Source organism: Mytilus californianus, unplaced genomic scaffold, assembly GCF_021869535.1.
Source record: "Mytilus californianus isolate M0D057914Y unplaced genomic scaffold, xbMytCali1.0.p SCAF_4, whole genome shotgun sequence".
Lineage (NCBI taxonomy): Eukaryota > Metazoa > Mollusca > Bivalvia > Mytilida > Mytilidae > Mytilus > Mytilus californianus.
Genome location: NW_026262690.1, coordinates 44,392,072 through 44,405,761, shown reverse-complemented (window position 1 = coordinate 44,405,761; position 13,690 = coordinate 44,392,072). Strand labels below are relative to the sequence as shown.

The 13,690-nt window shown below is 31.7% G+C and overlaps 1 protein-coding gene across 4 annotated transcripts in view; it reads right to left on the bottom strand.

The window, feature by feature from the left end:
• Positions 1-6,506: 6,506 nt before the first annotated feature.
• Positions 6,507-13,690, bottom strand: part of LOC127738073 (methionine synthase-like) — a 52,013-nt gene continuing 44,829 nt past the window's right edge. For all 4 annotated transcript variants that reach the window (XM_052249156.1, XM_052249158.1, XM_052249157.1 and 1 more), the window contains 4 exons: positions 12,557-12,623; positions 11,512-11,613; positions 11,102-11,302; positions 6,507-10,159 (listed from right to left, as the gene is read on the bottom strand). In XM_052249156.1, the coding sequence (XP_052105116.1) occupies positions 10,076-10,159; positions 11,102-11,302; positions 11,512-11,613; positions 12,557-12,623 (454 nt within the window). In that variant the 3' untranslated portion in view covers positions 6,507-10,075. The remainder of the gene's footprint in view (positions 10,160-11,101; positions 11,303-11,511; positions 11,614-12,556; positions 12,624-13,690) is intronic.

Here is a 13,690-nt window from a genome sequence, read left to right as displayed (position 1 = left end):
AAAAGCATTACATAAGAACCAACTGCAAAAAACCTGTTGGAAACGGCTCGATACGTTCGATCGGCAAGAAGCATAAAAAATAAGTAACGTAGAGACAAAAGCCACAAAGTGCCGATCTAAGCGTATTTGCAGTTAATGAAATCAGTTAAAAGATTCATAAAAAATTTTGAGCATGGAACAGCGTACCCAAATTATGTCACTGGTTTGGACGGCAACTAAGAAACAATAAAGCAGTTTACCTGAAATCATGTGCCATTTGCAATCAGAAAATGAAATAATTGTTTGACACAGATAAACTGTTAAATACATACAATGCATGATAGAAGGAGGAGTAGTGAAAAGCGCCATTATTTTGGGCCCTTTGATTAAAAAATTATCAAACTTTTTATAACTATGTTAATTTTAAGAATAAAAGGTAGAGTCAAATGCATGACGCAATCCCTATTCTCACAAAACATTAAATTTTTAGTCTTACTTCTATCACTTCTTTTTATGTGGGATGTTCGTGTAGTGTAGAAAAAAAGAAGTAAATGATACCATGTGGCAATGCTCACTCAGTCTTTAGTTTTCTTTGCTGTGTTTTGTATACTTTGTTTGTGTATTTCGATCGTTTATCGTTTTTTGCTATGGCATTATCAGATTGTTTTCGACTTATGAGTTTTAATATCGCTTCGGTATCTTTCGTCTCTCTTTTAAAATATAAGTAGAAAAATAAACTGTTAACACAGAGATATGTCTCACCTTTATGTAATTTGATAATGCAAATCTTAAAATGAAAATAGCAATACTTTAACATGTAAGTTATGCAAATATTCAAAGTCAATGAACCATGACTGAAGGTACAGGGCTAAAGAATCTCCATGGAAATGAAATGTGCCAATGCTAATACAACTGCATACCAAATACCATTGACTTTTCATAAGTCGTTCCCTTTAAACAAACCTAAACACAAACATTAACTTGTAAACTATGTAAAAGTTTCAAAGTCAATGAACCATAATTAGGGGGTGGGGTTATATAATCTCCATGGAAATGAAACTTGCAAATGCCAATACATTTGCATACCGAATATCATTGACTTAACATAAATGGTTCATCTTTAACTGACCTAATCACAAACTAATACATGTAAACTAAGCAAAAGTTTGAAAGTCAATAGACCATGACTGAGGGATAAGGACCAAATATTCTCCATGGAAATGAGATGTGCTAATGCTTATACAACTGCATACCAATTATCATTGACCTACCACTAACAGTTCCCCTTAAACTGACCTAATCACAAACTAATACATGAAAACTAAGCAAAAGTTTTTAAAGTCAATAGACCATGAATGAGGGGGCGGGGCCAAATAATCTCCATGGAAATGAGATATGCCAATGCTTATACAACTGTATATCAAATATCATTGACCTACCACTAGTGGTTTCCCATAAACTGACCTAATCACAAACTAATACATGAAAACTAAGCAAAGTTTCAAAGTCAATAGACCTTGACTGAGGGGGCGGGGCCAAATAATCTCCATGGTAATGAGATGTGCCAATGCTAATACAACTGCATACCAAATATCATTGACCTACCACTAGTGGTTCCTCATAAACTGACCTAATCACAAACTAATACATGTAAACTAAGCAAAGTTTCAAAGTCAATAGACCTTGACTGAGGGGGCGGGGCCAAATAATCTCCATGGTAATGAGATGTGCCAATGCTTATACAACTGCATACTAAATATCATTGACCTACCACTAGTGGTTCACCATGAACTAGACCTAATCACAAACTAATACATTGTTGACGCCGCCGCCTCCGCCGCCGCCGCCGGAAACAGCATACTTATGACTCGCTTTTTGACTCCGTCAAGGCGAGACAAAAAACACAACGGCAAGTTTCAGCAACTCTCATAAGAAATTCTGGGCATGAATCACGGTACCTAACTTTTTATAACTATGTTAATTTTAAGAATAATAAATGGCTATGATGACATTTTTTATTAATTTAGCACAGAAATGTCAGTATTGTTGACATTCTATCACACCATAAGACAGCAAAGCCAAAAGGAACTACATCAAGAGAAAATTTTAATACGTTATTACTGATATCTGGCAGATTTATGTCTTGTGAACATCTGAAGGATAGTCTTAACATATTTTATTCTGCCAACGCAACAAAATGTCAGGTCCATAGTGTTTTACCCCTTTTAATCAGTCAGTCTATAATTCCGTCTGTTCAACATAGTGTACATTGTTTGTCCTGTTAACTCTTCCTACAGTTTTCAAACTAGAACTTTTATATTATGCAGGGTGTAATATCTTATATTAAAATTAAGGGTGTGCATATATCAGGATTTCAATTTTCTTATTTTTACGATAGCACCAAATCTATTTCAAGGTGTACTTCAACATCAATGCTTACTAAATCGAGCAGTTGCAGCAATATACGTATGCATACATATTTCCAAGTTCAAAGGGCTTATCTATAGACTTTTCATACTTTTATTATCTATGATATGTGCAATCTTTGAGCCTTTAAAATTCTTTAAAACCATTTTTGAAACCCTCTGAAACAAGAATTCGAAGCGAGTTCCCCATATATGACCTAACGTTGTAACTGAATCAATAATATGTAAAAAAATATCGAAACTTCAATAGTATCTACAATTAATTACTCAATTCCATACCAAATCCAGCATTTCATCCGAAAGGAAGCTAAAAGCATGATTGAAATAAAAAACAAAAGTTCAAAATTTTGTCAACCAAACCATTTGTGTGACCTGTAGCTACTTCTTATATAATCCCGACTAACAATGAAGAAGAAAACTGTAATTCTTATAAATTTTAAATTCAAGTTGCAGAAACTAAGTCATTATAAGTCTACTAGAACAGGCTTTATCAGTTGTTTGTAATCATACAACTATATACAATCTGTCTGCTCCATGTTTGCAACGACCACTATTTACAAACAAACTGCCATTTTCATAAATTTTCTTTCTTTACTTAAAAGTAGGTCGATTGGATGAAAACGCATATGGAATAATAAGAATATCACAACTACATACTAACAAGAGGCTCCAAGAGCTGGTATACCAGTATTGTGATCGCCAAGTTCAGGTCACTAGTTCTTTTATGCAGTCGTCGAAGGTTGTGGTCTGACTATCTGAAATGTTGGGTTACTGGTATATATGGCTTCTTTGTTATATCACTCATATGCCCACTGAGAATTTGTGAAATGACTGTTTTGACTCACCAAGCGAACATTCTAGAATGAAAATAAGATTTAACTTTTGCAGGTCACATTGCACAATATTTGTAGCTCTTTTGATTAGTCTTACTGATGGAAGAGTATTTGTGAAGTTTTTCACAACACAGGTTGTATCTCTAGAAGCAATACTGCGTTAAGACACTTCAGCTGACACCAGCAGATTCCTTAGACTAATTGGTTGCATGAAAGCTCTCTCAAGGGGTCAGGAAAGTTCTTGGATAGTTTGGGTTATAATCCACATAATTAACTAATTACATAACATCACATATGCATATAGAATAGTCAGCAGGTTGGCAGCTTTTGAGGGACAGGTATTGGTGGGTGTCAGTAGGCTTAAAAAAAAGTCTGGATATCATATCTGTTAGAGAGCTGGAAGTATCAAGGAAGTTAAATTTGATACTGGAATGAATGTTATTGGCATGAGTGATATTTACTTGTCATTTAGTATTTAAGATTCTGTGAAAATTTCTTTTAAAATAAACTGTTAACACAGAGATATGTCTCGCCTTTATGTAATTTTGATAATGCAAATCTTAAAATGAAAATAGCAATACTTTAACATGTAAGTTATGCAAATATTCAAAGTCAATGAACCATGACTGAAGGAACATGGCTAAACAATCTCCATGGAAATGAAATGTGCCAATGCTAATACAACTGCATACCAAATACCATTGACTTATCATAAGTCATTCCCTTTAAACAAACCTAAACATAAGCATTAACTTGTAAACTATGTTAAAGTTTCAAAGTCAATGAACCATGATGAAGGGGTGGGGCTATATAATCTCAATGGAAACGAGACTTGCAAATGCCAATAAATTTGCATACCAAATATCATTGACTTAACATTAGCAGTTCATCTTAAACTGATCTAATCACAAACTAATATATGTAAACTAAGTAAAAGTTTCAAAGTCAATAGACCATGACCGAGGGGGCTGGGCCAAATATTCTCCATGGAAATGAGATGTACTAATGCTTATACAACTGCATACCAATTAACATTGGCCTATCACTAATGGTTCCCCTTGAACTGACCAAATCACAAACTAATACATGTAAACTAAGCAAAAGTTTCAAAGTCAATAGACCATGACTGAGGGGGCCGAGCCAAATAATATCCATGGAAATGAGATATACCACGAGTAGTACCCCATAAACTGACCTAATCACAAACTAATACATGAAAACTAAGCAAAAGTTTCAAAGTCAATAGACCATGACCGAGGGGGCTGGGCCAAATATTCTCCATGGAAATGAGATGTACTAATGCTTATACAACTGCATACCAATTAACATTGGCCTATCACTAATGGTTCCCCTTGAACTGACCTAATCACAAAATAATACATGTAAACTAAGCAAAAGTTTCAAAGTCAATAGACCATGACTGAGGGGCCGAACCAAATAATCTCCATGGAAATGAGATATGCCAATGCTTATACAACTGTGTAACAAATATCATTGACCTACCACTAGTAGATCCCCATAAACTGACCTAATCACAAACTAATACATGAAAACTAAGCAAAAGTTTCAGTCAATAGACCATGACTGAGGGGGCAGGGCCAAATAATCTCCATGGAAATGAGATATGCCAATGCTTATACAACTGCATACCAAATATCATTAACTTACCACTAGTGGTTCCCTATAAACTGACCTAATCACAAACTAATACATGTAAACTAAGCAAAGTTTCAAAGTCAATAGACCATAACTGAGGGGGCGGGGGCAAATAATCTCCATGGTAATGAGATGTGCCAATGCTAATACAACTGCATACCAAATATCATTGACCTACCACTAGTGGTTCACCATAAACTAGACCTAATCACAAACTAATACATTGTTGCTGCTGCCGCCAGAAACAGCATACCTATGTCTCGCTTTTTGACTCCGTCAAGGCGAGACAACAAGTCCCTGGTAAAGGAGTTAATACACAGTGTGAACACACAATGAATGGAGACATCAATCAGTAAGCTGAGGAATTAACCAAATTTTGATTTTGTTTTGACATGAAATAAAAAATGCAATTTGACCTTGTCTTCGTTATCTCAAAGTCAGTCTGACAAGAGAAATATTTTGAGATATCCATAGTTCGACTCAAACGAATCCCAGAATGCTGGCAGACAAAGAGACACAACTCTTGCTTAGCTTGGTAAGGCTAAAATAAATCCATATATATGGGTTGTGATCGATATTTTGGTCTGAGATAGATGTATCTGTATGGTATTCTCTTATAATTATAATAAAATTATGTTGTTTTTGCCTCTTTTTTATTTCTTTGTACAGTAACAAAGAATAATTTTGACATTGATTTAAAGGCAAGTTGAAAGAAACCAACACAAATCTTATATAACACAAGTAAATAATTTATCAGATTTTAGAAAATTCAGATTTCTTTTCTTTTTCTTTTATTTTGATCTTTTACCGCAAGAGAATTCAAAAGATTAAAGACGCCAATTGAGTTTTGGATTGCTCACTTAATTCTCACTTTATGCACAACCAAGCTCATTAATGTATGATTACGGTTGATGATTATAAAACTTTTAAAATAATTTTTCATAATCTTTAACAATGTATCGCTAATTATTTATTATGGTGATCAAAGAAAATCTTAGGTAAACACTCTCAGGAATAGAATGTCAAAAATCAAACATGTCAATATCTGGAAATTTAATTACAGGTGTGCTATCAGATAAACTGGTCAATTCATTTAAATCCTGAGGTCATGTTTTGACATATGTGTATTACTTTGACACAATGAATGCAAATTATATGCTTTTGTTAAACTTGGGATCGTAACTTTGGTTCGACACAACCGAAATTTCGACTCCTCCAATTCTGACTCATCAGGAGTCAAAATACATATATTTGTATGGAACAAAGTTCAGGACCCCGGAAAAATTACGACTCAACCGAGTTCGAGACAAAGAGAGTTAACTGTATTTACACTAAATGTTTATCTAAAGATTAAATAAAATTGTAAATCCTACTAAATAACAGCCCCTTTCAAAGATGGGTAATTATTTTATAAATCTAAGAAAGCAGTACAAATATACTATCTTAATGTGACCGTAACTTTCAAGATTTATCTATCATCATTTTATGACACAGCCATGGGAAACAACTATGTGACTATTAAACATTATTTCAGTGCATAGATAAGCTATTTCTTTTACCTTCCTTAGTTCTGCATTCAAAGTTTTTACAATATATGGAATTTGAACTATCAAAAATTTTAAACCTTTATTTCAATAAATATGCAGTAACAATATACAAATAAAACATTTGAATCAATTTTTGAAATCATACAGAATTGTTTTAAAAAGATGTATAAAAATAGATATAGTTTCTTTTACAAAAACTTGCTTAACAGTTTACCCTTGTTAGACATCTTGCTTACATGAATCACAAAATATTCCCCCTTGGATTATAAAACACTATATGAAGGTATAAATTGGAATTCTGTTTTGCTTTTCACAAAGGATACTTTTAAATAACAAAATGCTTAGAAGCATGTCAAACTCTAAATGTATCCATTGAATAGTATATTTTTTTAGTTTGAATTATCTGCCTTTGGAACTCCTTCCATTTTTCTACTATGGTACTTTCTTTATTTCATTGATAAAAATATCTACCTGAAAATTGAGAAGTCCATAGGTTTTGATAAGAACATTTAATTCTCTAGTTTTCACAATATGTTGAAACTATCTGGTAAGAAGAAAGAGGGGGAGTTTATTGATACTATTTGAAGAAGATTTCATTGCAGTCTGTTTAAAATTGCACTTTTTTTATGAAAACTTGCATTGTCTCAATGTAAAACCAATGAAAGTTTAATAGCCATAAATAAATCAATCTAAATTTAAAATGTTTAACAACATATATGATTAATAAAAATTATAACAAACATAACAAACACCTGCATATATTGTCACATTATGGACTAATGAGATCATTTGACATACAAAGACCAGAAGTCAAACCTCTACATTCCAAAGAATCAAATATGATTGTCTATCTAAACTATATCAAAAATCTAAGTAACTGTATTGCTCACATTTATGTGCAATTTCTTGGAGGTCATTGACTTATTACAGGTTTACAAAAAATCATTAAAGTTTGGTAAAATTATCTTATTCTAAGTAATACAGGTGCCCTGTTTGACAATGAATTGTCTTAGCAAGATACCAAAACTATATTGTTTTCTTAAAGTTTGAAATGATTAGTTGTATATGATGTAACTGTATGATTGTCAAATTTATGATTTCATTAATGGGGGCTGGCTATGTTGAATGAAAATTGTGATCTTCCAAGACAAATTAAAAGGATATTTATTTGGTTGTTAGGGTCAAATAATATTTCTTAAAGAAAGGATTTTAAAGGTTCTCCGAACAAAGTTTGTTAAAATCTCTAATCCCTTATAAAGCATTTGTGACTAAATTTGAATAAAAACTCTAAGATTTTAAAGAAAATAGTGCTATGCCATTTAAAAGAGCACCTTAATATGTAGGGGCATATGTACAATCAATTGCATGTCATTAGTATCCACTGGCACAAAATCTAATCATATCCTACAAAATTTTATTCCTGGTATCTACGAGTTTATACCATTTGGAACTCTTTTAGATACCAAAGCCTCAAAAACTGGCATAGCTTAAATGACCAAGCTAGCTAGAGATTCCTTTTTCTTATTACATAAAATGATAAATTCTTTTGATCAGATGCCTATTAATATCAAAGGTTTCATAAAAAATATTTATCATACAGTAAAAATTTTCAATTTTATAGTGTAAATTTGCAAATTTTTGTACAAATATACACGTACTAGAATTACAAAATTATACAATAAAGATACAAAAATGAATATTGACATGAAAATGCACTTTAATATATTCATGATAAATAACAGAATAAGAAGCTTAAAAGAGTTTTTTAATGAATTTTTCTACTGAACAGTTTAATTGTTTTATTGTTAACCTACCAACTCTTTTGATTTGAGCCCCATTGATGAGTCTTATCTAGATGAAACATGTGTCTGGCATATCAAATTATAAAGTCTGGTATCTTTGATTGATTGATTGATTGGTGTTTTAATACAACTTTCAGTACTATTGGCTATTTCATGGCCACTGACAATAAGCTGCTACGATATTGTATTAAGTTGACTTTTTTTTTAATTTGTATCAAAATAAAAATTCGTAAACATAAAACTCAGCAGACAGCTAAAAAATGCAAAGTAACTCTTTACATTTCATATTTTCTTGCAAAACCGAATTAATTCAAGTCTTAAATCTAAAAATTTTTTTAAGCTTTTCAGTTGGTAAACTAAGTCTGGCTAATCCAACATTATACAGAGCTTTCCCATACCCAGCATAACCTTTAATTAGATAAGAAGTAAATCAATGGCTTTCAACTGTTCATAAGATCTGAAACTACTCATAACACAAATACACACACAAAAAAATGCTTAATATCTGCTATAAAAACTATATACAAAGCACACAAAAATTTACTGTTCAGATTCAAGGGCTACAATTACATTAACAAGTAGAGGAACAAATCTAATCTGGAAAATGAGTGCCACATGTGCCTGTTTTACTCCTATGTTCTATTTATGGTAATGAAAGCCATGGTTGTTAATTGGTTTATGATTTTCAAACATGGTATCCCAAGAATGATTGCAGTCAAGTTTGATTCTAAATGGTTTAAGAGATGAAGGTTTTATAAAGGTGAACAATACTAAACAACAGATGCAAAGTGCTGTATAATCTCCTACCAGTCTTCAGAGAAGAAAAACATAATTAGCTAACATAATATGCCAAATGAACACATTGACTCACTAGAAGCAAGTGCCATTTCAAAATAATTATCTACCAAATGTTTCAATTCTTAACCACCAATAACTCATAAACTCATAAAAACAAATAATAAATGTTTAAAAACATCGAAGACAAATGCATAATAAAAGCAAACAATTAGTCTGGACACATTCATGATTTTATAGTTCAATCAGCAATTATATGGATTATTGTTTGTTCACTAACATTAAAGAGAAATATAAAACAGAACTTCATACAGCTACATTTGAAATCATTAAGATCATAACTTTTAACAGGTATGTTAATATCAATGATGGTGAGGGAATGGTCATTACAAAGATCAATATAATCAAATTTAAAAAAATCTTTCTTTAAGTCTAATCAATCTATTTTACAAATTGTTTTGTAGTGATGAGTCAAAGAGCGTTTGAACTGTCCTATCATAACTGTTCACAACCTTACAACGTCTTTTTTTGTGTACAAAATGTTTTTTTTTCAAATTCAGTCTTTGCAGAAAAGTAAACAAGTTTCAAACAAACATTTTTAGTAAGTATTTGTAACTTAATATAAATTGTAATGTTATTATATCATGACATTAAAAAAATCTAAATGTGGAATACCAAGAGTTATATTTTAAAGATTCTCCACACATCCTGTTTTGCTGACAATAAATTAGTAAAAATTTAAAGCTTACAAAATATAGATAAAAACATTGAGTTTTTTGTTTGTTTTGGTTTTTATCAGTCAGTAAGCAAAAATGCAACAAAAAAAATTGTTATATCATATTCAAATGTATCCCCTTTTCTGTTCAGAACTTCAGATTTCCTGTGCACTATCCTCTGTCATGGCCACTTGTTGGATGGGCATAAATATATCTAAAACAATATCTATATGGTCCCATGTCTCCTTCATACAGAATGTAAATCACATGAAAATATTTTATCCTATTTGAGTCACATTTCACCACACAATACATTCTTTTTCAGGCATCATATGCCAAGACTGATCCTAGCCATCTTTCAACATCAGTCACTTTCATTTCTTTCCTGCTTGCATAATCTATAATCTGAAAGAAGAAATAAAAATGCATTGTTTAGTTTTAGTATATTCTTTTAAAAATATTACCAAGAGTGCTTCAGATTCTGAAATGGGAAATCGTCACAATCACTTATCACATTTCCATTTTGAAGCTTCAGAGAATTAAGGGCACATAAAAACAGACTCTAATTTTAGAATAATGGACAATAAAATTTTTCAAATTATGTTAAATTATTGTTAAATAATGGTATGATTAGTCTGTTTGTTAAAGTGATCACACTTCAGTTTATTGGAAATTTTTGTGCGAGTATGAGTATAATTTTCGTTTTTTCGTGGTAGATATTTTACTGCAAAATATACCCTACACGAACATTTCTCTTGTAATTAAATGCATTGTTAAAGACAATGACAGGCAAATAATTAACACAGCGAAGATTTAACTGTCCCATCTAAGGCCAAAATCACAATAAAAACCTGACACGAAAATAACCTGATACAGTGTATATGATATATCATAATATTCTGTTACTAGCAACAAACAATTACTAACAGGCAATTAGAAAACAGTAGAGTTTCTGCATCCTTGTTGCAGGGCTTTTATTATGATTGCTTCATTAGAGTCTAGTGTTGGTGGCAGATCTTTGATAATCTTGATTTAATTTACTTAAATTTTAAGACTCTGAATTATTTTATAGAGCTTGACAAATTGTACAGACGCTTTTGTTGCTAAGATGAAGTTTCATTGAGGTATAATCAACATTTCCCTATATTCAGACTTGTATTTAATAGTTATTCTGTTATTATTGTGCACTGTCATAGGACTTTATGAAACAAAGACATTACATGTATATTTACAGTTAAATCACATGCAAAATCCAAACATTAATCCAGTATAAAAATGTCCCTATTGTACAAGTAAAGATCATGTCATAAAACAGAGGAAGACGAAATTAACAGATAAGTTCAATACCTGATCTTTAGCCAACTTTCCAGTGGCAAAATAAGATGATTTTCCATGACTAAAATATAATCCTGATACAGAAGCTGCTGGGTCCATGGCTAGAGATTCTGTTAACTGTATTCCTACATCTGAGGCTTGTAGTAACTGCCACATAGTCTCTTTCTCTGTATGGTCGGGCTGACTAGGGTATCCTGGTGCAGGGCGAATTCCCTAGTAATACAATTCATGGTTACTATTATTATAAATTAGATCCATGTCTCAAAAAAATAATAAGATGGTGCCTGCTTTACACAAAAAACATAATTTCTCTTGCAACTGAATGAATTTTTCTGAATTACTACAAGAATAGATTATCAATTTCGAATATTGCAATTCAATTTATTTCTCTAAGACATAAGTGACTTTTAAAATTATCCCACCTTGTATCTGACTTTGAGTAAGTCTTGTGTTTCCATTACTTCCTCCTTTGAATAACTCCATAATTCTTTTCTCACTTTTTCATGTAACTCTTCAGCAAATGCCTGTAAATATCAAAAAAGCATGCTATTATCATTTTCAAAAAATCTGATAAAATAGATGGTTAACATAGTTTTTTTATATTCTATGTATCATTAATGTTCTCGATGAAAATTTTCACAATATTACCATTAGGAATGGATGAAGTGTTAAAAATAAATGTAAATACAAAATCATTCAGAATTTCACACTGTTGAATGTAGCTGTGAAAATTGTGACTGAACTATTTGTTGGACGAATGGACAGACAAGGTGAATGTAATATAGCCCCCACTCCAAGAGCAGGAGTATAAAGGAGTGGGTGTATCATAATCTACTGGGAGATGTGGACTGAATATATCCTATGTGTTGCAAACTGAATAATATAACATTCCCCTTTTGCCAGCAGAGTTAATTAAATATGGTCATCAACTACAGTGGAAAAATCAGCACAACAATACATCAGATCACATAAAAACAACCAGATGTACTGCAAGCTATTGCTCACTAATTATACTTCAGTCCATGTTGTTGACAATTTAAAGATACAAGTTTTTTGGCAAACATCATCAGAGGAAATAAAAAACATGTCATACTATACGGCATAACTAGGTGAATCTTCGTGCCATTTATCAAGAAGCTATGACTTGTGGTTGCTGAGAAAAATGTGATGAATATTTCATATATAAGTGCATGACATTTTCAAGACATAAGTAATAAGTAATTGCCAAACAGGAAGTTATACATGAGGGAACTGAAAACACCTCACACAGTATGGCATAACTAATTGAAGCTTGGATCAAAATATAAAGAAGCTAAGACTTGTATTTAATGAGAAAAATGACACAGAAATATGTTATGGACAGACAGATGTAAGTAACCCTGTAGAACCCTTCCTAAAGGCAGGGATATAAAATAACATTAAATTAGAAGAATGAAAAATGGATCAAAACTATAATGGTTAACCTACCTCAGCTAGTCTGTCAGCTAATGCCTTTGTCATTATGATTCCATAATCGTCATACTGTTTTTCATATCTATAAAGATAGAAACTATCTGACATATAGCATAGAAAAATAATACGTACCCATCACAAAGGAGTACAAATTTTCTTGTAAATCTGATGCCTAAACTGCATATTACAAAACTTCTATTTTAAAAGATGCTGTAAATTGGGATATTTTTTACTTGTGGTCATATTTAGGACTTTAGTCCCTGTGATGAATTTTCCAAACTACACCTCACAGCAATATAGCCTTTTTGGGCTGATGCTGCATAAAGCAAACATCAATCAATTAATCCAAAATACCCAAAAATAAATAAAACAATCACAAAATGAACTTCCTTTTCTGCATGATTTGTTATTTCCCTGATTACGATTTATTAAAAAAGGAGGGTTAAGTATGAAAAAAAATTTTTCAACCCAACCACATGTTGCTGTGTGTCCCTTTTAACCCAACCACATGTTGCTGTGTGTCCCTTAAGAATCTCCTCATTGTTTATATTCTTGTGCTTATTAATAATTCAGGAAAAAGGTATTGAAGGAAGATCTTTAGCTCTTCATATACAAATTGTCTAGACTTAAGACAATTTAGAGCTTGACAAATGGGATAGATTCTCTTTTATTATTGAAGACTATATATTGATCTCTAGATTTTTTTTATAATTTCATTTGGTATTTTCTGTTGCTGTCTCATTGACATATACAGAACATCTTCTTTTTTTTCTGTCAACAATAAAGAATTGGATGCTTCTTTTTATAATTTTTATAGGGGTGTAAAAGCATTGACCTAAGACTTTTTTGTATGAAGCATGGAAGCGCTTCATTTTAAAAATGTGTGCACATTCAATGCGTTTACAACCCCCTATAAAATTATAAAAGAAGCATTCAATTCTTATAATTACATTTTTTTTCTACAACCATGAAATTAAGACTTGTATCAAGAATTTTGTTTTGTCTATGTATTGTTTTAACATTGTCATGGATAGCACATGAAATCATCTTACTGTTGTATTTTTTTTATACAGAAATAAAATTTGATATAAGAGTATCTCACGGTTATTGTCAGCCAATCAAAATTACTGATTCTTATGAAACATACGT